The 24879-nt window shown below is 41.5% G+C and overlaps 2 protein-coding genes across 5 annotated transcripts in view; both read left to right on the top strand.

The window, feature by feature from the left end:
- The first annotated feature begins 1452 nt into the window (after positions 1-1452).
- Positions 1453-24879, top strand: part of NK7.1 — a 39303-nt gene continuing 15876 nt past the window's right edge. Inside the window, exons 1-3 of one of the 3 annotated variants that reach the window (XM_064695078.1) lie at positions 20421-20615; positions 20671-20728; positions 23603-24623. In XM_064695078.1, coding sequence (XP_064551148.1) covers positions 23642-24623 — 982 coding nt within the window. In that variant the 5' untranslated portion in view covers positions 20421-20615; positions 20671-20728; positions 23603-23641. Of the gene's footprint in view, positions 1595-20420; positions 20616-20670; positions 20729-23602; positions 24624-24879 lie in introns of those variants that run through there. The other 2 variants (XM_064695076.1, XM_064695077.1) reach the window with 2 other exon arrangements.
- On the top strand, positions 1471-10344 carry Dnaaf5 (Dynein axonemal assembly factor 5). 2 transcript variants are annotated; one of them, XM_064695074.1, is made up of 2 exons: positions 1471-1594; positions 7521-10344. In XM_064695074.1, the coding sequence occupies exon 2, from the start codon at positions 7596-7598 to the stop codon at positions 10122-10124; it is 2529 nt and encodes an 842-aa protein (XP_064551144.1). In that variant the 5' UTR covers positions 1471-1594; positions 7521-7595; the 3' UTR covers positions 10125-10344. The 2 variants fall into 2 exon arrangements, with proteins under 2 accessions (XP_064551144.1, XP_064551145.1); XM_064695075.1 differs by lacking the exon at positions 1471-1594 and adding an exon at positions 7418-7433.

Here is a 24879-nt window from a genome sequence, read left to right as displayed (position 1 = left end):
CAACTTAAAAATAAAGAACTATTTATTTTTTTGCCTACAAACATGTAAATATGTAAAAATGCAGAAATTGCTTTTTATTCCAAAGGTTCAAGTTTTAATTGTCGGAACGTGCACAACGTTAACAAAAGTAAACAATTAAATAAACACAATTAATTTCAAATTGGCAAGCAAAACATTGAAAGCCAGTTAAACAGCCCAGCAATTTCTGTGTGACCTGCATATCCCCTCCACCCCACTTCCCCCTGCCGGCGCGCTGTCAAGTGTCCAAAAAGCGGCTATTAAAAACAATAAAGTAAATCGTTTTTCTTTCTTCCAATCAATTTCGTTCTTATTGTTTAAACGCGAAGCAAATTGCGAATTGCGAATGTGTTCATAATTCGAGTAATTCATTTAGATAAGAGCAAACAACAATATTTTAATTATAATAGATATGTCAGAAACTATTAAATTCTTTAGTTGAGCTTTAAGAGTGAAAAAAGATAATTCTCGTAAACTGCGAGCTATTTCATCCGTTTGCAATAATTTCTATACTTTTTGATTCATTTAGTTATTTCAAGGTTTCAATTGTCATTAAAATTGATTTATTTAATTCGACATAAACGAATTTACTTAAAATTTCTAGCGTCTGTTCCGATCCATTCGAGTCTTTCACTCAATAAGCAATTTGATTCGTTTGCTTAGGCAAATGTCAGAAATAAAATATAATAAATAACGCACAATACATAATATAAATGTTAAGTGAATGCCAAATTAAATTTGTGGCCGAATTTAAATGCAGCTGACAGTTTAATTAAAAATTAAAAACCAGACTGAGACAAATAGGAAAGACTACGTTGTTGCAAATTGTTCAGTTGCCCATTGTGCGCAAATAATGAAATGCATTTAATTGAATCACAAACATTACCCAGTGCCAGACAATGGGCTGGCAATTATGAAACCAGAACACATTCAAATATAATTAAAAATTAAATAAATGGTTAACGTGCTGGCAATAACAAATCGTCTAACTAATGCAGCAAAGCAAATGAAATGCATTCAAATTAATTTTCCAAAAATGAAAAGCACAAAACTGTCGCTGAAAAAGGCAAAACCATAATCAATAATTGTCAACTGGCTGGCTAATGAATTAATTACATTTCAGTGTCCTTCTCTCGCTCTATCCCTCTCTATCTCTCTCTCTCTCTCTCTCTTTATTCAATTGTTGCCTTTCGCATTTCATTTCGACAGTTTTTAATTATAATGATCAGACATTTGTATTTTTTATACTCGTTTTTTTTTTGCGGCGGCATAGCATTTTAATTAAGTAAAGTGGATTAATTTGCGACTCGTTAGACTAATTAAGGATTATCGCCAACAGCAACAGCGACGCAAAAGGTTTTAGTGAAAACTCGTCCATCAAAAGGATATGTGAAACAGCGACGACAACAAAACGTGACCTTTCAAAACAAAGCTATTAATAGCTAAAAAGAAAAAAAAAAAGCAAAAACAAAAGACAAGAAAAATAAAATAATCAAGCTGCCCACAAGGAAAAACATTTAATTGGATTTCAGTTTCGCCTTGGCTTTTCGGATACAATTAACCGTTTGGCGCTGAGGTAAGTGACATTGTCAAGTTAGTCAAACAATTTTGTGTTTACAAATAGAATACTTATAGTTGGGGGGTTTTTTCGAAGCCTATCAATCTGCGACCAGTTTTAAAAATGTGTTAACTGACAGGTCAAATCCGCCTAGGCCTTTCAACGCCCTGATAACGAAATCAACATGAACAATATAACACGGCGCATGTCCTTATCAGTACCCAGAATTCGAAACACTTTTCTAATCAGTTCCGTTACATGACATAATAATTGCATCTTTACCTGGACACGTGCACGGGATCAGATTTTGAACACACTGTAGAAAAATGCCAAATTTGCAATCAAGTAACCTAATTTGAAATCAATTTACTTAGTAAACGTTTTCTTATCATGCTATAAATTTAATATAAAACAAATAAAATGCTAATTCTGAAATTACCAGGGCTGCAAGTTCGCTGGTTCGGTTCACAGGTCGAACCAACTATCTGACTGAAATTGGCATACATCAGATATGGTTAGATAAATGCAATGGTCGGGTCTAATTTATTCATATTTTGGGACTGGGTCTGCCTTAAACCTTTTTTTTAACCTGTTTTGGCTTGGCTGTTTTTGAGCAACTGATTTGTTTTAAAGATCGGTCTATCGTAAAAAATACATTGTTATTTCGGTTTCAAAACGGATAGATTAAAGTCAGCTTGCAGCCTTGAAAGCACTGAAAGTCAGTTTGTACAAAGATAGTATAAAATGCATTATTTAATAGATACTCAAGTCGAATTGCAGAGAATTTTAAGATTTGGCCGAGTTTCCGGTTCTACTGTTAAATTTTGCAGAATTCTATTGCAATTTATACCACGAAGTTGACATGTTACCTAATGAAATACAAGCAACTGCTTCTTGTTGATCTTAGCTAATTAGCTGCAGTTAACCTGACCACCTTACCAGTTCACACAACTTACGTCAGCCACATCACACATTTACACACGCAAACACACACACACACCCACACACAGGTATTTTAAACGTGAATCGCTAATTGCGAATTAGCAATCAGAAACGCAGGAAAACTACTGTAACTATTGCAAATGTAAACAAAACAACAATGTTAAAAACAACTGCATAAGAATGAGGTGTCCTTGAGCAGAGAGACTTCTACTATAATTCATTTAATTAGTCTTGACAAAAAACTATTCAATAAAAGTCAAAGAAATTTTAGCCAAGCGGCGGCATATACAGACTGATAGATACATTGGTAGATACGCCAGGCGGCCACATACAATAAAATTACCCACGACAACTCACAGCTCATATCATGTGAGATAACCGACACTAACTAGTCTCATTCCCCCATCTCTCTCTTCGTCTCCCTCTATCTATCTCTCGCACTCTCTCTCTCTCTCTGTCTTTTGCTCTTTCGATTTCTTTATCTCAAGCTGTTTTTGTATCTACATCAAGACATGCCAGGCTATTTAGCGAAACGGTTCTGATTCTTGCGAAGCGCTTTGGTGTTATTCCAACCTTATCGCTGGGGCTTTAAATAGAAAATACCATACGTATTATGCATAATTAAAAGGCATTTCCAATTTCATTCACAGCTACGGGCAATAGATACTCGCACATTCTCAAGCTCATATTCACGTTGATAAACAAGCGCTCGTCTGACGCGCTGATGTTTATCGCATAACTGGTTCTCATTACACTCTTAAATTAATTAAATTGTTACTGAAACTGCTTTGTGATATACGACTGGCTGCTGATTGACTGATTGACTGATTGAGTGATTGACGGACCGACTGACTGCCAAACTGGTCAGTCTGCATTGCCGCGAACTGTGCAAACAAACTCTATTGATGGCATTTAAATACCGCCGCCGATTACGCAAAATGCAAAAACATTTGGCGTCTCGTGTTTCCATATTTTAGACCCGACTTCGCGCTAATAGTGCAAATAAACAAATAATAAATAACAAATATAAAACATAGGCGCAAATCACAAATCAAAAGCATATGTTTAATAAACGCGCCGCGAGTTAAAACGAAAACCGCTGCCATGCTTCAAATTGCTGGCTATGAATGGCGCAGGTGAGTGGAAGGGGGGCTTAGCTTGTTGAGCCGCGACGGGGGGACGGTAAGTGTAGCCATAGAACAGGCAGTAAATTAGCACAAAGCTCCGTTGACAGAAAATGTAAGGCAAATACTAGCAAAAAGTAAACGAACTGGGAAAAGGAAAAACAACCTAAATACATTGCAGCAATTATGCGAATGGGAGAAACTACAAAAAGTAAAGAACTGCAGGACAGAGCGAATTGCCGAGAATTGTGCACAGAGCTCCTTTAGGTCGGATGCTAACTGGGAGGGGGGGGGTGGTGGCACTGTAACGAGCGCATATGTTAATAATTAACTAGATTGAAAAGCTCACAATAATAAAGAGAGAGCTGGAAGAGCTTAAAGCTTAGCCAGATTAGAACATGTGGTAGACAAGTTAAGTAGGAGCTTGCCAACAGATTTTTCTAATTGCTAATTAGTTATTGGGTAACTAAAATAAGTTACTTTGACAATTGAGTTAGGTAAGGTTGGACTAGCGGCTAGCGTTTTAACTTGCAGTTAAGGGGTAGGATATGTCTCTAACAAAATTCCTGAAATAGACAACGGAAAATTATTCGTTAAAGGCCCATTTAGTCAGCCCAACTAGAACGTGTTAGCTCTAATTTGAATCTAGTTCGAATATCTACCGTTATTTATGAACAATTCCTCACCCAATTTACCAACTACATAAGCACCACATTGGACCAATAGGCTTCACTGGAAGATCTAGGTGCTGGTTGGAAGCGAGTTACCCAATGTTACCTTGTCCAAATACTTTTGGGAACAATCCCACCTTAGGAGGACTTACATTTTTCGATTCAGTCTCAATAAGTTCGATGGATATTTTAAAGCGCCTATTTCTACTCGCAGAAACATACTGACAATCAGCGTGTTTTATCGGCGAATAATTACTGTAAGTTACATTATATTTATTTGATATAAAGTAATTTTACGCAGATGCGGGCTCAATTTTTTTGGAAGTAATTAAATTTTAATTTTCAGAGCAGCTGACATGAATTGAAAAGCAATTAAGAAAAGGCGCAGAAGCTTGAAGGCACCAGATTTTTATGATTGTAGTCTATGATGAGTCACGCAATGAAACGAGCTACTTATAATGATATGACAATACCTAGCTATAATAGCACGCGTCTACATAATCGTTAAGAGGCAAAGTACTGGATTGAGTATGGGACAAGTACTTGATGGTTTTAGCTCATTCCACATGAGCAACAACAGCTGGTGGGCTTGGTGGTGGGGGGTCAGCTGCGTTGAAGGGGCAGTTAGAGTGCGCAGCTCGGAACCGGCATATGCATATGAGGGCAGCCCATTAGCTGATTTTCTAATCAAAACGGAATTCCGAGAAATCGCAGCACACAAACACACACAGGCAAAGGGGCTGCGCAGCCAGCACTCAATCAACACACAAACATACTTATAATAAGTATATTACTTCGACTGAGACGGAGAGGCACAGTCAGTCAGTTGATTGGTGCCGTCAGTCACTCAGTCATTAAGTCAGTCACTTAAGCGGGCAATCGACGCAGTTGTTGCCCGTTGAAAAATGAAACTAATTAGCGGCCACGGTGCCAAACGTCGCTGCCAGCGTCGCTGCTTACAGCACGCCCATTTCCATTCCAATCAATTGGAAAATTTGCATTTAGCCAGGCATTGGCAACTGCAACAGCAAATGCAACATCAACTGCACACGACAAACGACAAACGGCAGCTGTAACAAGTCCATTTCAGAGTCGGTAAAAGCAAATTAGAGCGCAGCATGACAAAAAGCAATCCAACAAGCACGAATACAAGTATCTGAGTAGCGTTATTCGATGTATCTTGTAGCTGTTGCAGCTGAATGTGCTGTGCGTATAATTATTAATTGCGAGTGTGTGTGTGTGTGTGTGTGTGTGTATGTGTGTACTTTAATAACACAGCCAATTTTGGATTTATCATAAGAGCAAACAAGTTTCCATTGCGGCCAATATGCAGTCATGCGGCTTCCGTACTGCGCTGCTAAAATGTTATTTTAATTGAATCATTTTAGCTATAAAATCACACACACACACGCGCACGCACACTCACGCACTCACAATTGCCATTGCTTTCAAAAAGAGATAAAAATATGCATAAGCACATAAATACGATTGATATATACATACATATACATATATGTATACTGTCTGCCAGTCAGACATCAAATTGAATAAACGCGGTCCATTACTCTCCCAGTGATTTTGCCAAATGACTTCATTTCATATCAATTAAGTTTATTGGGCCGGTGTGTATCTGTATCTGTGTATACACATACATGTATATGCATTTGTATTTTGTGTTTGCGAATGCAAGACCGAGTGTTTGTATGAGTTTTTTATTAAAGCGGCATGGTCACAAAAAAAGCACGCCAAGCACACACACACACACACACAGACAAAAACTATGGCAAACACTCTTGTATTGCCCTGCCTTTGCCCATGGAACGAACCTGAACCTGATTCATGCGCTTAATTGCTTTGGAGCGTGCGACTCTGTCGCTGTCTCTGCCACTGCCACTAGCGCGCCGGCGTTGACGGCGCTGCCGCAGCAGAGCAACAAAAAGGTATGAAATCGAATTGTGTGCACAAAAGTTATAAATGTTGCCGGTCTCCTACGTGCAGCGGCGGCTTTCAATAAAAATGACAACAACAATTTTTGACGCAGCCCCGACAAAAACGAAGCACAAAATACAACCACATAAAATATGCTGTGGATGTGGAACGCGTCAATATAGAGCTGCCTCTCGCTTCGAATGGGGCACACAAATGAAATGGCAAAAGCGAAATTAAAAAATTCCGTAATGGCATCAAAAATATTTTGGGTTTTGCTGGTATAAAATATTCACAGATACAAATGAGAGCAATAAACACTATTTACGATTAGCTGAGTAACAGGATCTTTGATGTAAATGCCTCTTAAGCTACTGTGATAACGTATTTTTCGTGCATATATTAACCAATTTTCAAATGTATTGTTTTCAAATTAAGCTACTTAAAAGTTTATGGCTTACAAAAATAGATATAAATCTTTTTCAGCCACCCACTTGCTTAAAATAGCATAAAACAAGAGTTTAACTAGTTCATCTTGTTAACTTAACTGAACAACATGAGGCTATTGTTAAGCTGCGATTACAAGGCTTATGGCATAAATTAAAAACATTTAAAGTATTCTGACAAGTTATCTGCTTATTTGACTGCCCGGCCCACTTTTATAACCCAATTTAGTGACCCAAAAACGCAATTAAGTTTCTCTCGATAAAAATAGGCATTTTATGTGATTTTTTTATCAGGAAGTCAAACGCCCACCCGTCCCCCAAAACAGCTAGCACTGGCAATCAATCTTAGATATTGTCGCTCGTTAGCTGGTTGCTGATAAGAAACGACACCGCAATTAGATACCTGCATCGAAGATAAGCGAAACCGCTTTTAATGAGTCCACCTGGGCCGCTCATAAAAGACAGCGGCACAAATTGCGCACCAAGTTTCCAGGGAAATTTCATTTATGACTTGTTAATTAGTTGAGCAAACAATAAAGCATGGCTGCAGCAGCAACAATCATACGTACTTTCAAAAAGCGCGCCAAGCTGTCGCTTAACAACACTGATCGACGCCCGTCGGCAACACTGTTACGCACAGCTGTCAGCTGAGCACGAACAGCTGATCTTTGGCATTAGCCGGCAATGTTTCGCACGCGCTGTTGCCAAGAGTGGCAAGTGGCGACTCCGTTTATACAAAATAAACAATGTGAATAATTCGAATTTGTGTATCGTAGCAACCGATGCATTTGACGGTGCTTGTTGACGTCTCTCGTTTTACGTTTTCGTTTTACAGCGCGCACAACTCAAGTGAAAATCCAGCTGGCAATAACTCAAGAAACGGTACGAAAAAAATCTCGAAATACACGAAATGAGCTTCGATTTGGACACAAAGTTGATTTGCGCCGACCTGGAGAGCAGCGATCATCGCAAGCGTGGCGCCACGCTATTAAAACTGCGAGAGCTATGCGAGCAGGCGCCAAAAACCGTTAGCACCGACGCTGTGGCAGCTGATTTTGATGAACTGTATCTGCATCTGCTCAAATGCTACGGAGATCGGTTTGAAAGCGTGCGAGATCGCGCCGTTTTGGCCGTAACCGCATTTCTGGAGCGTCTGCCGCCCCTGGACTTTCACCTGCTGAACGTGGTGTCGACGCTGGCCGAGCGCATGGGTCAGACGGAGACGGTGGAGCCCAGCGAGGAGATACGTTTGCTCTACATTGAGCAGCTGCATCTTATGCTGCGCAAATATGCGCTCATGGGCAATGTGGGCGTCTTTCGTGAGTGCTATCCACAGGTGGTCAAGGTGTTGATTAAGTCTATTAAGGATGCGTATGCGGCTGTGCAGCGGGAAGGCTGTGCCACCCTGGTGCAGTTGGCTCGCGTGGCCGACACCACGGAAATACGTCCATACACAGAGTCGCTAGCTGTGGCCCTATACGGAATGCTGAATCACAGACATTCGGCGGCCCGCATTTCGGCTGTAGAGGCCATCGGTCGGGTGAGTCTACACTTGGACGCCAGCGGGGAGGGCATGCGCAGGCTGCTTGCAGAGGTCTCTCCGCTGCTGATGGACTCGATGCCGTTGGTGCGTCGTGAATGTGGTCAAATGGGCGTTTTGATGCTGCTTGAGCTTCCGGATCGCTACTCTTATTTTGAGCGTATTCTACCGCTGGTGCTATGCTGCCTTAAGGACGACTCGCCAGAAGTCTTGTCGCACATACGCCCGCTCTGGGAGCAGTGTGGTAGGCAGTACTACGATGAGAATGAGGCGGAGCTTTCACAACAGGAGATATGTGATCTGCCCGTGGAGAACTATCCGGCTGGTGTGCAACGTCCAACAATTGGCTGTCGGGGCTTGGTACAGCGGTCACTGCGTCTGCTGCAGCTCATCACGCGTGAGACCAGCGACTGGAAGGACAACGTGCGCCTGCACTCGCTGAAGCTGCTTTATCAGTTCATCCTGCACGCCGAGTCGGCAATGACTGCCAAGTTCTTTGAGATCTATCCGGATGTCTCGCACGCCTGCTGCGACAGTGAGCCCGATGTCGCAGCAGAAGCTAAAAAGGTGGCAGATCTGATGGGACGCCTGCTGTGCTACGCTGCATGGATCAATCATGGCTTCGATGGTCTGGAACGAAATGCTCGTGAATCTTTTCTCAAATGTTTCTACTACATGTTTACTGCGTCCTTGGGCGGTACCTATGAGCATTTGCAGCGTCTATGCAAGCTATTGAAATGTTCGGATTACTCCCATACTCTAAAGCCGGGTTTTCAATTGTACATACTTAAAACGCTGGAGACCGTGTTGGACAAGTCCACTAAAGTTATGGCCTCAATGGAGGAGCTAAAGGAACTGTATGAGCATGTTTACGTTACAGCAATGAAAGTAATGGCATTGTCCTACTCCCTTTACAACGAGGACACCGAGGACGTCAAGCGGGGTCAAGTGATTTTAAAACGTCTTGTGCAGCTGGAGGAGACCACACTGGCTGAGCTGCACGAACGTTGGTTCGCTCTTGTACTCCTTGATGTGGAGAATTTAGACGCTGCGCTGGACGACAATGCAGAACCTGTCCTGCTGCTGTACGGCCTCATCCATCTGGCCCAAATCCGTTCCACCTATCTGCCGCAGCTCATCGAGAAGATAAAAATCGTTTTTGAACATTGCTGCGACACGGCCCAGGTGCGCATCTTCAGCATCCTCTCGATAGCAGCACTGTCCTGGTCAGCAACAGTTCGCGTGGAACGGGAGCAGAGTTCACAGCTGTTGAGCAACTTTGCCAGTGAAATTGTGGAGCCCCATTTAATCTGGAAAGCTGGCGCCCACGGCGAGGCCATGCGCTCCATGGCCATGGCCACGTTGTGTGCCTTGGCACAGGGCGCTAAGGACGAGGCGCGCGAGGTGCTGCCCGCATTAGCCAAACACATGCCGAGCCTTCTAGAGGATCGCAATGTGACCACGCGTCATTATGCCATTAAAGCCATGTGCTACTTCCAGGGAATGTCGGTGGAGGCGCTCAAGCCGCTGGCCTATGCAACCATGCAGCGCATGGATGATCCTTCGGCGGGCATTCGCATTATAGCTGCGACAGCGGTAGGCAAGCTACGTCCTGTATTCAAGACCGAAGGAGAGAAAGAGGAGCTGGAACACGAGCGCGAGCTGTGGGAAGCGTTTGTCATGCGTGCCATGGACATTTTGCTGCTGTACCATGAGAGTCCCGAGAAGGATATGCAAGCTGCTGCACAAAAATCGCTTATCGAGCTGGCCAAATTACACCCTACATCCTGGGAGGATCGTTATCAACGAGCATTAGGCTTGGCACGACGCAAGGACGAGCTGGTCGATCTCTACGCCAAGATGAAAATCGAGGATGAGGCGAAGAAGGAAGCCGACTAAAGACACCCATTTCTATTTTTGGCTAATTTAAATTAGTTTTTAGTGTTTTGCTAATATTCTCTAGAATTCAGATTTTCGGCCTGTTATTTCGTTCCCATTTGCCCGTTTACGTTAATTGCCTGATCTGTCGAATTCTGAGTAGCAAATTATTGTAAACACACTCGCAAAATGTGCACTTGCGACTGATGGAATTGCATTAAAGCATTTACAAATTACAAAATGTGCTTTGTTTATTTTGCCACGGCCAAAAATTTTGTTTGAAGAATTCGCTTGATGAATTGTGGGTAGCACGCGGCAGAGGCCCGGCCAAAGGAAAATTATTATTGCAGGCCGGCCCATATTGATCATAAAGTACAAATAAATCTTAATTGGGGTTAACTGCTAAAACGAGAAGTACGACAGCTCGCGTGCAATGTTATTAGCATACAATAACGAAAAATACGATTAAATAACATACACACAAGAAAATCTAGTTGGCATTGAGCCGTATTACTAGAATACAGATTCCTACTCTTATATTTTTTTAAGTATAGGTTATGAATAGTTACAAACCTAACCTATGTTTTTGAATAGCACTAGAGATTATGGGCTTCGGCTAAGATTATTTTCATCCATACACCAGCGTGGGATTCGAACCCGGATCCACGTTCAGCTGTCTACATTACTGGGTTACTTACACAACTCATCTGCTAAGCACTGCACATTTACTTGATACTTTTCTTCCCAGAGCGTATTGGATATATAACAATCTTATCTCTATTCATCCATATATTTTTTTTTTTCGACAATAAGCAATTTTTTTGTTAACCATTGTTAAATTGCAAGTCGCATTTTTATATTATTTGTATTCCCAAACGATCCTTTGAAGAACAAAATGAGTATCTAGTAGTTGGCAGCTTCGGGATGGAAAATATATTTGGAATTCATAATTTTACTAACAATAATAATAATACAGTTAATATAAGCTCAGAAGGAATTAAGTCACAATTAAGTATAATTCAGAGATTCTTTCACATGTATTTAATATATCGCATAACTTGCAGCTTGGCATTTTTATTTTGATTTTGCTGTTGCTTTACACATTCAGCGAATATTCGATCAATTCTAGGGCAATCGAAAAAGCCCCACATTCGTATTGCTGCACAAAAATACCTTCTATAATATGTTCACGTAATACATAAATGGTTAAAAAAGCCAAGGGCTTCCTGTTTTTTCATTTTTTGTGCCAACAACTAAATAAATAAATGCAATCATACATATGTGTATGTATATAGTATGCATTTACAGTCCATTGAAAATAAATTGTTTAAACTGCAATTTAAATACATTTAAGTGAATTTAAACGAACAAGGGCATGAGGGAGATCTAGTGCAAAGAAACGAGAAAATGGAGTGATTTAATTCTCGCCTACTCTGCGTAACGTTTTTTTTTGCATTATAATGTTCCCCACTTCCCCTGGGCCAAAAGACTTAGTTGCTCCGAAAGTGTTGCATAATTTTGTGCGCGGTGCACTTTCAATTGGAATTTAAGCCACATTTGATTGGTTTTGGCTTGGCATATGAGTAATGTTGACCCAGATGTGGGCTGACAGCTGTGTTGCCAAACTAATTTGTCGCAGTTTGGTGCAACAAAGTTTGCACATAATATTAAAACAATTTGTCTAATTAAGCAAAACGTACAAGTTTCTAATTAAAATACACATACAGAAAACCGACAGGCAGACAGACAGCAACAGCCGCCCTACTAAATACGCCCAACACAACCACGCCCACCTACTCTGCGCGCAGCTGGCGCCATTTCAAATGACGTAAAGGCGCACAACACACACACATACATATACACAGGCACGCACACATAGTGTTAGACATTTTATGTGCGCTTAATTGCCAGCAAATGAGCGCAGCTTTTTGTGAGTGTGTGCAAAAGCAAACATATCTAAATGACTAACTGTAAATAAATTGGAAGCGCCAACTTATGCACACAAACACATATCCTTGGCGTTCTCCCGACTGCCTTAATGCTCACTTAATTAATTGCATTTGGCTCTGGCCGGGGTAATTAAAAATTCGTAGCGCCCGAGCAAAAACTTAAATATCATTGCATATTAATTGAAATAAATGTAAAGGAATTACTGTCATAATGAAAATAAAGGAAAATATAGTATAGCTTGATAGTAGGTTGGGGAAGACCCTTAGTGGTATTTGGGCTGCCAATGCTGGGCGTGGTATGGTGGATTATCGTTATTGTGATACTAGGAAAGCTCATTAAACTAATTATGCTGTGCTTAAACTTCAAAGCCTGGGTATAAAGCGAGACGCAATGCGAGACCAAACGCAAGAAATAGAGTCAGAGAGAGAGAGAGAGAGAGAGAACGAAACGTAGAAAAGGGAAAAGACTGAAAAAGGTTGTGAGTAATGCAGATGCGGGTAGCATCTACGGGCATCCAGCGTTTAATTAATCCTTTTCAGGCAGCGCAGCAGAGACGCACACACACACACACACACATACATACACAGCAACAGCCACAGACAGAACTGCGCAGAGCAAATAAACAGTTATAAATGTGAAGCAGAGGCAGATACTGAACGAAAGCTAAAGGCAGACAGTACAACAACGAAGATGACTTCATTGTCGTCGTCCTTGGTGGCGCACAAATTAAATGCTACATTCAATGCCATTTTGAAATCATTTCAAGTGCCGCCGACCCCAAATGAACGGAGGGGCTGGGGCAGTTGCCTTTGGCTCAACTTCGTTACTCGACAGGATGCACAAAGTTGGCAAGCTCGACTCGACCGACCTTTGCCGCAATTGAATTTCGTTAGAGCGCTCCAACCCGTGCCGGCATTAAAACAGAATCAACTACATATGCAAAGTGAATGTTAAATGTTCAAGAAATACCCTGTAAGTAGGTAGGCAGTAAGTAGGGAATCAAATATATATGTTTTAGGGCATAATTTGCAGCACTTATAATAAAAAGTGAAATTAAACAATTTAAAACAAATTAAATAGCTTAATTGCTTGACTATATTCAATATACACCTTATGCCGGCAGTATAGGGTACTAAAACCATACTGCGCAAACCGCATGCTTTGCATTTTTATCTTATTTTTCTTTTTTAGCACTTTGTAAATTACTTTCATTACTCTCGGTAAAAGTCATATATATTTGACATAAGGTTATTTTAATTTTTACTCAACATCAACTGTCGTATTTTAACACTTGACTGACTAAACAAAAAAATGTTGCTAAAATCTGACCCATTTCCGTTGATAATTCTATAAAATTAACTCAGACGGGCAGCCAAAAAAAATTGTCATGATCTCTTAGCCAGCAGCTTTGGCAGTGTCTCGTTGGCTAACCTGCTGAAAGTGTTGTATAGTAAGCGAGCAAGGACATGCCGCCAGTCAGGCAGTCAGGCAACCAGCCAAGCAGACGGCAGCAGCCTCATCATCATCACTAATTGAGATACTTTCATTCTGGCCAAGTTGTTGCTGCCGTTGCAAACAGTTTCCACAAGCAGCACAAGCATCCTTTCCGTCCTTCACTCTGTCTCCTGTTTTAACATTTTTAAATTGCGCCGTCAACTTCACTGGTTACAAACTTGAGTCTGGTGTGGTACTTTTGTTTTTTTTTTTAATATTATTTTTGTGTTCCTGTCATTTCATTATACAACAGCCTTTAACATGCTTGTAAGTAAAATTAGTCAACGTAACAATTAATCCGCCGTCGCCCTGGCAACACTTGTATAATAGATATATGTATGTACATATATCCCAGCGAATGCCTAATGGAAGTCCAATAAAAATTCGCTGCCAACGATGAGCGATGAGCGCTGAACGCTGCGCGGTAATTAAATACCCGCTCCAGTCCATCGCGTCGCCAAAAGTTTGAATGGTGCGCTTAGCAATTAGGGTTCAGGCTACCCCACTAATAAATACGAGCACCGTCCACCTCCCGAACAGTCCGATTCATGGCTCCATTGTCGTCGCTGTCGTCACCGTTACTAGGTTTGGGATCGAGTTCCAGCTGGTGCTGTATAAAGCCGAAGGGCTGGACGTGCGCTTCATTTGCCATAGCGCCGCTTAGTTCCACTTAAATGCTTAATTATAATTGAGTTCCATGTACAGCGCACAGAAAGAAAGTACATGAAACTGTCTTTCGTTTCTGGCTTGCCTTCTGCAGCGGGAGCATCCTGGCACCCAGCTCTTGAAATTAAATACAAATAATCTTTTGACTCGTTTCTTTCCGATCCCCTGGACCCTTCTTGTGCTAAAAAGAAAGGGTTTGGGGCGCTTCACTCGTTTGGCGTTGTTTTAATTACGTCTTAATGTCAGTGCATAAGCGTACTCCGAATCTTCTCGCGTAGCTCGCCTCGCCTCGCTCCGCCCTCTCCACCAAGAAAGCGAGTTAACGAAGTGAAGTTCAATGCTCCAGCACAGTGCGTATCAATTCAGCGTTAATTGCTTCTCTGCTCCAAATTGTGCCAGAGTCTGTGTGCAGTTAATGTGAAAGTTAAGTGCCGACCAAGCCAGCCAAGACGCGGCCCCTGGCACAGGCAAAGCGGATAAACTGTGAAGGCGCGAAAGCCATTTTGGCAACGTTTTTATTGATTTTTGCACGTAGCAGCGCCTGAAGCTGTCAGACGAGAATGGGAACCGGCATCCCTCAAATATATTGACAGTTGGCCAAACATGTTTGTTACCGAGTAAAAATAAATCTTTGCTAAATGTACTTTACGTATTTTTGAACTGCTAAAGACGGAAGCGGTAAAATAAGTATATAAAATTATAAACATCACTTTATCCTGCGGCAAATTAAAATCTACGCGTACCATCTTAAGATTGAGCGAGGGAAAAAAACGTTGCATATAAGTACAAAGTTACAAAATAGGTATAAAATATCTACTCTTTGTTAGCTAAAACAATAAAGCTTCCAAAATAAACAAACGTTATTTGTACCTAAATATACATTCCTTGCTTTAACGTATTTAATATTTATGTAAATTCAACTAATCAATTACTTTTTACATATTTTCACCAACTTAGTATATAAATACAATTAAATGTTATAATTTGCCTTCTTTTTGGGAAATGTCGTGCTCTTTTTCACAATATTGCAACCACTGTGCGGTATGGCATTGTTGGCAAATTATGTTTAATTATGAGAGCTTGCCAGACAATGACGAAGACGACAATCGACTCCGACTCGGGGCTGACTCTGACACAGACTGCGACATTGTAACTGGCTAAACGGAAGCTGGGCGCACAAGGACGAAAGGAGCACGAAGCAGTTGGCGGTGTGCGGGCGGATGCCACTCACTGGCTGGCTATGTATCATTATTATGATGCCTGCAAGTGTTTATTTTCGGCTGCCGGCAGCAGCATTTTTTTTCTGTTTTCTTAATGTGGCCGTTAACGTTGTCAGACTCTCTCATTACAGTTGTTGGAGTGCTCGAGCCAATGACAGCCGACGGCCGACGGCCGAAGACCGACGGTCGATGAGGCTGAGGTTGAGCGATTACAGCTGCGTTGGCATTAATTAAGCATGTTTGACTGTGAATGTCAACAGCAGCAAAAGCTCCTCTCTCTCCCTCTCTTTCTGTGTGTGTGTGTGTGTGTGCCTGTGTATGTGCGTTGACAGCCAGGCGATTGGCAAAAGGTGGGGCGTGAAAGACTGACAGGCGGTCGCTTTACTACTCTCGCTCGCGGGCCAAGTAATTAAGTGACGCAAGTCAATTTATTTTGCAATTAATCATTAATTTATGCGTACGAAAGTATAATTGACTCATATTTCAGCTCAGATGCCGAAAGAGCAAACGGGAGAGTTGGCTGGCAGAGAAAGAGAGAGAGCCCAGCGTACACCCCCAATGTTAATGTGCAAGCCGTTATCGTCATATTTCGATTGTATGTAATTACAAATGCGATGGTTGTCTTATTGCGGCCTGATATCCCATAATTAGATTTATTGATATTGCGCCCCATCCGTAACAAAATTCCGAATGCGCATTTCCTGCCTGCGGTTGAGTAATATGTTTACAGAAACCGCAGAAACCGTTTACTACGAACATCTTATCAATTACTACAACGGTCAGCGCATGAGCTGCTGATTCAATTTGTAAATGCGCACTGAAGTCAATAAGTCTAAATGTTAAAGATTACAATAATGAAAGATTTCAAGATTTTAACGATTCCCACGCCAATTAGTGCGCTACAAAATATCAATATGTAAAATTAAGCTACATTCTAGCTTGATTGCACCTATTCAATTCAATTGCTATTTGCAGCTCAAGTGCTACAGATGTATTGATTTTGAATAAAGTAATTATTATAAACATAAATTAGTGCCTGTGAGAACAAAACAAGTTAAGTTGGGTGAGCCTTAGTCCTTAAGAAATAAAAAGTTGAAAAATTGATTGTGAATGCAGCCTGAGCTTATCACTAGCTCTTTATATTCCATTTTACTTTTTCAAATTATTCAAATATATATATATGCCAGAAAAAAAAACCACCAATACTGGCATTATATCAACCTCAAGTGAATGTCATAAATGCTATTAAATTTGATTAAGCAATTTATTAATCATTTAATAATAATAAAAAATATCAATAAAAAAATTGCTTTCATCTAATTACAGTTGACTGGAAAATACCCAGTACTCTATACCTATAAATATTGAGGAAAAAGCATATATAATTTCCAATTAATACGCATTTTGTGATTTACTCAGGGCCAGGCAGAGATTTACAAAATATTTACAAGCTTGATCCGCACAAAGTAACCCCACATCAAAGTTTAGTGTTGCGAGGTCCTTTAAGTCGGTTCTTTGTTGATTTGTCTTATATATATAAACCGTTATTTTTTAAATCTTTTTTTTTTAATATACTTTTTTGCACATTAAAAGCGTGCATATTTGATGGAAATTTTGAATATTTTATTATGCCGCCGAATGGTTGATTGATGGCTGGCAGTGCAGCAGGCATACATAACTGATGCCATGTGTGCATAATGCATTAAAAACAACTTGCATTCATTTTGCAATTAAAAACATGTCAAAATGCAGCTGCTTTGGCCGCTGTCGTGTCGTCATTATTAATGTACCCAACCGTATAGCCTGTTCACAATTAAATACCAATTAGCCAGACGCTGTGGGGTCAAGAACTATTGACACAATTGGGACTTAGACTTGACTAAATATAGCGACTTGAAGGACTGACATGTGTGTCATATAAACCTAATCCTATTATTAGCATTTGCTGACAATTTAACAAATGTTTTTTTTAACTCAAGAGCCCTTGGATTGTACGTCAGTTACATTTACACTATTTTCCTAAAATAGTCACCTAATTTTATGAAAATGAAAGTGCTTAGTTGAAATTTAAAAATAACCAATTGACCAGTGCATATAAATGTGTTTATCTTATCTGACTTTTAATAGACCGTTTGACTACTTATTTCTACAAGGCTATCTGAACTATGTCAGAGATGGATTTAATCTTTTTATGTGTTCTCAAATATCGCCTAACTCGGCCACAAATGGTTGGTCGAAATGGAATGTGTGTTACTAAGAGCCGCCAGTGAATCAAATCACATCAAATTATGCTGATGACATAGGAATTTTTGGGACCCCTTGTGTTGTTTAGCTGACTGGTGGGCATTGGGGCATTCATTGCCGTCGCCGCCGCACTCATTTAAAATATCATCAATCATAGCCAGTTAGTTAATTGCGGCCAATTGTGTCCGTGTGTGTGTGTAAGTGTGTGTGCCCATAGAGGCGAGCCAAACTAATGGTCGGGCAAAGAGAAGTGAAAGAAAAACGAAAACGTTTAAAAATTGCCAGCGCAGGCAAATTAAAAATAAAGCTTAAGCACGCCAACTTTGGCCAGGCCAACTGACCCAAAGTGGCCGCCTGCAAAGTTCAAGTGAAATAAGCCATGACAAGGCAGCGCACCTCCCCGAAATAAAAAATAAAATAAAATCCCCGACAAGCGTCACAGGGCCAAAGCAATTTCGAGGGCTTTAAGCTTAAAAAGTTGCCGCAAAGTTTGGACTTGTTTTCAAAGCACTTTAGTGCGCGCAAGAAAAATCATAAAGTTCTTCGGAATCTATGCACAATTATTACAGGAAGCATTTCCAGCGGAAATGAGGCGAACGGTACTTCCGCCTCGCCTGTGCAACAAGGCTTATTTAATTAGCTGACATTTTCGCATATTTCTGCTAATGAGCCACATTTTTCGACTGGCTGGATAGCTCAACAGTTGGCCACATCGAACGGCCCGCTGTCAGCCTTATGTGGCACGCATCACTACACTGAACCTTTTTCAATTTGAGTGCGAGTTCAACCCTCGCACTGAACGACGACAAACTGCGCTGCCGAGTGAATAGCGAACCGAATATAGCCCGAAAATTGCGCAACATTTATAATCTGTCTTTGATTTATATAACGATTTCCGTTTAAAGATTTGCCAGCTACGAAAATGTAGCTGCTTACGTGGCTGACGTTTATCCCGGACACACCCTCTAACGGCAGACAGCTTTATGTGCTGACTTGACAAAAACAGCTCACACACACACACACACACAGATGCAGAGAGTGAAAGACTGGAAGGACGTGCCGCTAGCACTTGCTCCTTGCTGAGTTTGGCTGCCTGTTCGTGGCAGCACAATGACATGAATTCAATATAATAAATAAAATATAATGCTGTCAATAAAAATAAGTAAATACTTACGACTGTCAACGTGGGTCGTTCAAACTATTTTGAAAGACCTATCGAAAAAGTTTGGAATTATTGTTTTTATAACTAATAAAAGAGTAACATTTTTTATTATGGTTAAATATTTATGATATATTACACTGTCCTACAAATGAGTATTCCAATTTTGAATAGTAGCAACTTTTTTCCTTAAATTAAAACATTTTATCGACATCGTTGGTTTTAAAAATTTAGTATGCAATTTACAATAGGTTGGTTTTTAGTTTATTTCAATTAATTTATTTAATTATTTTTATAAATTTAATTATTTTTATATAGAATTCTTGCATATTCGTGCGAGTCCTTGTTGAGCAAGAAAAGAAAAATTAATGCGTGACAGTTAAAAATAAAATAATATTCAATTTAATTATCTGGCATTTTAAATCCCCAATTACGATAATTATTGCAGCCATTAAACATTGAAAATGTGCGGTACTTTGTAAACAACCCTTGTAATATTTGCAACAGCAACAGCACAAAACGTGAATACTTATCGGTTGGGGGTATTTCTAGCGAAAAGCTTAAATACATCACTCAAAATAGCTTCATAACGTTTGTGTGCCCATCAGATTTGGCCATGCCACACAGCAACTGCGAGTTCTCTGTTTCTGAGTGTATTTATGAATCTGCCAGCAGTAAGCGTGCTCAGCACACTGTCATCAACAACAGCTCCAAACAAACAAGTTTTGCGTTGAGGAGAGAGTGCAGCCGCGCGGAAGTTGCCTCAGATGCGAGCGTCTGTTATCCTTGTTTGTAATGTGCAGGTCTTAAGGAATTTGAAAATCACGTGGACAGGCAGACTGACTTGTAAAATTGTCTGTCAGTCAATTGGAGCATATACGATATCCCACTCGACTCGACTTGGCATATAAGGATTATACGCCCGGTGTGTTACTCAAATTGAGTATTTTCATGTGAATAGCATTCAGATAATGGCTGCTATCCATGGAAGTGGTTATATACTCAGAACTGGAGTGCAATTTAGTGCTATTTTTTCGACTTCTGCTGCGCTATACAGTGGTATGCATAACTATTTGACGAGGCAAATATATGAACACATATAATTGTTTTGTTTTTTTTATATTGTTGATATTCGTTTTGTTTCGAGCATAATTAATGGACAGTGATCCAGATGAACCAATTAAAAAAAACCAGTCAAAAGTAGTGTTCGGCAAAATCAATATGCCGACCACTGTACAGTATCCATTTCCAATGCACAGTTGTTCCCTTTCCCATGCACACACGCGCACATAGAAACTGCACTTATTTTGAGCGCTTATGATTTATTAATGCATCCAAGTGCGGATACTATGGCGGGGGCAATGCAATTTTCTAGTGTTCAGCTCTTGTTTACTTGCTGGGGCATTGGAAAATTGGCTTTGCACAAACTACTCGACAAATAACAACGCACTCAGTGCTTTAAAGTCAAAAGTAAAATACAAATAAAAAAACATTTAAAAAAAATGAATAGAAATGGAGTATAATATGAAAATAAATTATATTAACGCAAGGGACTTGTTTATTTCCAGTTTGTGCTCAGTGTGCCATTGATTTTGATCGAGTTGTCAGTGCTTGGCTTTCAGCTTTTACTTTAAACTAATTCAATTTTCACTTGTGTCGGTCACGAAGTTAAACCAATTTGCAAGCGAGAGCAGGCAAACAAAAATAAAAAATTAAGCCAAAGCAACAGTTTCGATTCAATATAATTTTACAACCGAAAAGTTACTCAGTTTGTTGCATGTAAGTATTAAACAAGTCATTTTGTCTAGAAAATGAAAACAATTAAAACAAGCAGGCAACAATGCAGCAAGGCATGCGGAGACGCAAGTCACAAAACTCTGCGCATGACACAGGTAAATTCATTATAGTTGCCAACCAAACATACGAGCGCACACATACAAGCACATGCACACATACATAGTTGCCAACACTGTCGAACGCTGTGGCATGAATATCCTTTAGCTGCGGCTACGGCAGATTCTGTGTGTGGCACATCAATTTAATTAGCAAGCGCATAACTCTATAAAATATTCAAGCAATTTCCAACGAAATATGCGCACAGCAGCTGAACTGGACAGCCAATTTTCCCCAGAGACAGCCCAGCAGCAGCACCCGGAGCAGCAGCACAAAGGGGGTAGCTGTGGTAACTGCTGCTGCTGCCTTTTAAATTGCTTCGCTGCTTTATCGCTGTCTTTATTAACACCTTATCACATTCAGCTCACGCTCAACGAGTTCTACAAATTTCAGCAGCTTCTTTGCTCGATCATTCAGTGTGGGGGAACTTTGAGGCGCAAAAGTAACGTAAATATGAATGACAAATTTCACAGATTTAAAAGCCAGATTGATAACAATATACACACACGCACACACACACAAACAAAACATAAGCGCCAGTATGCTACAAAAGAAAAGCGTAGCATAGGGCACATTCAATTATGCTGACAAGTCAAAATGGCTAAAAGAAGGGCGCGGTAAGGCGTAAGGCAAAGCAGCAGCTAGTCAGCCACGTTTAATACCGAGCTTACACACACACACACAGACCACCACAGAGACACACACACACGGATAAAACGGCAGAACGCAGCAAAAGCTGAAGAGCAAAGCGGAGTCGAGTAAGGGAACGTACAGGAGACAACGTTTATGATGACGAGCTGGGTGCAGAGCCGCAAGGCAAATTATGCACAGGCAGAAGCAGTAGCTGAAGCAGTGGCAGGAGCTGGAGTCCTGATGAAGATTCGACAGTAGCTTGTTAAAATACCAGCAGGCAGCTGCCAGTGGCCACCTACTCCCAGCTCCACAAGCACACACACACACAAACGCACAGTGTGGAATGTGAGTTGATGTCAATGCAATAAAACGAAGCGAAACGAAATGAAATAAAATGAAGTAAAAATGTTGGGCTAGTAGCATAGCTGACCCGGCCAGGACACAAGCAAGAGCCAAAGCCTCAAGGATAATAATGGAGGCGAAAAGAGTTTCGTTCACAAACATAACGCTCACATATGCAACTTTGTTTACACGTGTGTGTGTGTGCTTGTGTGTGCGTGCGCCTGTGACAGGCCAGCAAAACTTAAATGCCATTAGTAGCTGCCGCTTTGGAGCTCGTCTACGTCCTCGTCAGCGTCCTCGTGCTCTGGCACGTCCTCACGCCCCGCCACATGCGGGGGGTAAGGCAAAAGCGTGCCAGGTAACTGGCACACACAGTCACACACACAAACACACACACACACAATCCCACACACGGAGTGGCTCACACACTAAGCCACTATACGTGACTTAGTCGTGCGCCACAGCAGTATCTCTCGCTCTCTATCGCTCTCTCGCTCTGGCTGCTTTGCTTTCTCGCTCTCTCGCAGTCGTCGACGCCGTCGGCGTCGTTGTCGTCGTGGGGGCAGGCAATTGAAATAACTTCTTCCGCTTGCCTGCCTCGCTTCCGCTGCTTGAATATGTCCACCCTAAAATCATACCCTGCCGTACAACCCTCTGCCCACCCACATAACCTTTTGAGAAGCTCAACAGACTTGAATTGCCGTTGCTTTTTTTCTGTTGTCATTTATTTTGTTTGGCTGTAAGTGATTTTACAAGAGCTTAGCAACATGCTGCTGAGCAACATGTTGCGTCAACTGAAATGTTGAGAGCAACTTGTGCTCAATTTGCACTCTCTGTGTGTTGTCTGCGTGTGTTTGTGTCTTTACGATTGTTTTCTGTGTGTGTGTAAGAATGGGGGTAGGCAAAGGTTAGTCCCTTTTATGTGTCATCCCCATTGTAATAGTTGTTGGTTGTTGTTGCTGCCATAAAATTACATTTAAGCACGCATTACGTTATACGTTATTGAGCTCGCGCTGCTTGAAGCTGACATTTGGACAGCCACTGTGTGTGTGTGTGTGTGTGTGTGTGTGTGGCGCGCGTAAGCGGTTGTGTGGGCATGACTTTGCACTTTGTATTAATTTAAATTGCTTTTGGGATTGTCAACTGTGAAATATGACACATAACGATGGCATTTAAATGGCATGCAAAGTTCCTGGCAACAAAACTACAGATTTTGCGTAAGGCTTACCCTACGTTATGTGTGAATTGTTGTGATTATTATTGTGTACATAAATACTGGTAGTTTATATATATACCACACACTAAATCCAAATTTAAGACTTTTTCTCGCACTTGAAATTGGGTTTGTATGTTTTACAATCGTTTCAGTGCGTGGCTTTTGCCCTTCGTTAAATTAAGTTAAATTGTGTCACACTCAAATGTTGTGCCATAAATTCATGCCAACACTCGCAGCAGTCACACACAAGTGTACACAAGGCTGCGCAAAGCGGAACCCCTGGCCTTGCCGAACTTATGTGCCTGCCTGCCTACACTCCTGCCCGCTTGCCTAGTTGAATCCTTTACGAGGTTACGCTTGTTGTTGGGGATTTTGCTATGCAAATCAGAACGCAGTGCGCCAGGAAATGGCAAATGGGCGGCCTGGCGGACAGACACACAGACGTATGGGAAGGAGACGGGCGCGTTGTGAGCTAAATAAGTTGAACAACATTCCGCACAGGCGGCAGTAAGTGGTGGACGATTCCGTTCTGTATTTTATTGCATTTATGCGTTGTGGAGCAAATAAGTTGAAGGTTATTTCCAGTGGCAAAAACCATTAACAAGTTGACGACAAATGCGCAGCTGTTTGGCTAATTTCGTTTGCCTATTTAACACGCACATTTTTGTTCTGTATTTTTCAGCCACCACGCCCACATAAAAGCCAATTAGCTGCGCCCTAAATGATGCCCGAAACTGAACGCGATTCGTTGGTAGCAGCAGAAATGATCAGCGGCGCCTTGGCGCATGGTTATGGCATAGTCGTCGACAAACAGCAACAACATCAGCAACAGCAGCAGCAACAACAGCAACTGCAGTTACAACAAAAGCAGCTGCATTCAGATTCAATTCACACCGTCGGCGGCGGCGCATCAGCCACGGCTTACAATATGGCCATCAATTCCTATGTCTACAGCAGCTCATTGACCATACCGCCCTCGGCGGCATCAATGGTCAGTCCCAGCAGCAGGGAGAAGCTGGTTAATATGCCACGCATGCGCGATAACAACAACAGCAATGGCAGTAACAGTGTCAGTCCCATCTCCGCTGCCAGTTCACCCACAACGTTTCTACAGAAGCAGCTGGAGGCACCACCCAGTCGTCAAACGGCTCCCCGAGAACAGCAACAGCAGCAGCAGCAGCAGCGACGCTCCATAACACCCTTTCCCACCAACTTAGCCACGTCGACATCCAGCCATACAGCTAGCTGGCATGCTCATGTATATGCGCGTCCGCCCAATCGACCCACACCCCACTCTATTGCGGACATACTGGGCATGGCCATGGCCGATAAACTTGTGTACGAGGGCGCTGCAGCAGACGCTGCGGCTGCAGCCGCATCTACAGTCACCGCCAACAGTTCGGCCACTTCACCAAAGAGCATTCTGCGCAACATTGAGCAGCAGTACGCGCAGCAGCCCCAGGAGCAGGAACAGCGCACACATCGCAGCGCTTCAATGAGCGATGTCAGCGAGGAGGAAAGCGCAGTCAACGTCAACTCCACAGCAGCGGCGGCAGCAGCAGCAGCAACTGTCACAGAGACAGCCCCGCTCGATCAGCCACTGAATCTGTGTGTGGCCAAAAAGTCGCGCGACAGCAACACCTCGTCACCCATGCCGGCGGCCAGGCAAACCCAACTGTTGGGAAAGACAAGCGCCAAGAAGGGTAAGTGAGACATATTAACATATATCTTATTTATCATATGAATATAAATAAAAATCTTGAAAATTATAAAAGACAATTAAGAAATTAGCTAGCAGAAATAGTCGAACTGCGTTTTCCAAAAGGTTTCTGATAATTTAGTGACACGAGTTACAATGTATGTGCTAGTGTATTTACCGTTCGGTGAATTTCAGCTTTTTATTTTTAAATTTTCAAATCGGCGCCGAGCAAATTTATGCAGCAACGCTTGACGAGCCTG

This window comes from Drosophila montana, unplaced genomic scaffold (genome assembly GCF_035044405.1).
Source record: "Drosophila montana isolate Dmon_TW-CO22-7 unplaced genomic scaffold, ASM3504440v1 contig_3733_1, whole genome shotgun sequence".
Classification (NCBI taxonomy): Eukaryota; Metazoa; Arthropoda; class Insecta; order Diptera; family Drosophilidae; genus Drosophila; species Drosophila montana.
Note: the sequence above shows the minus strand (reverse complement) of the source record. Positions and strands in the feature narration are given on the sequence as shown.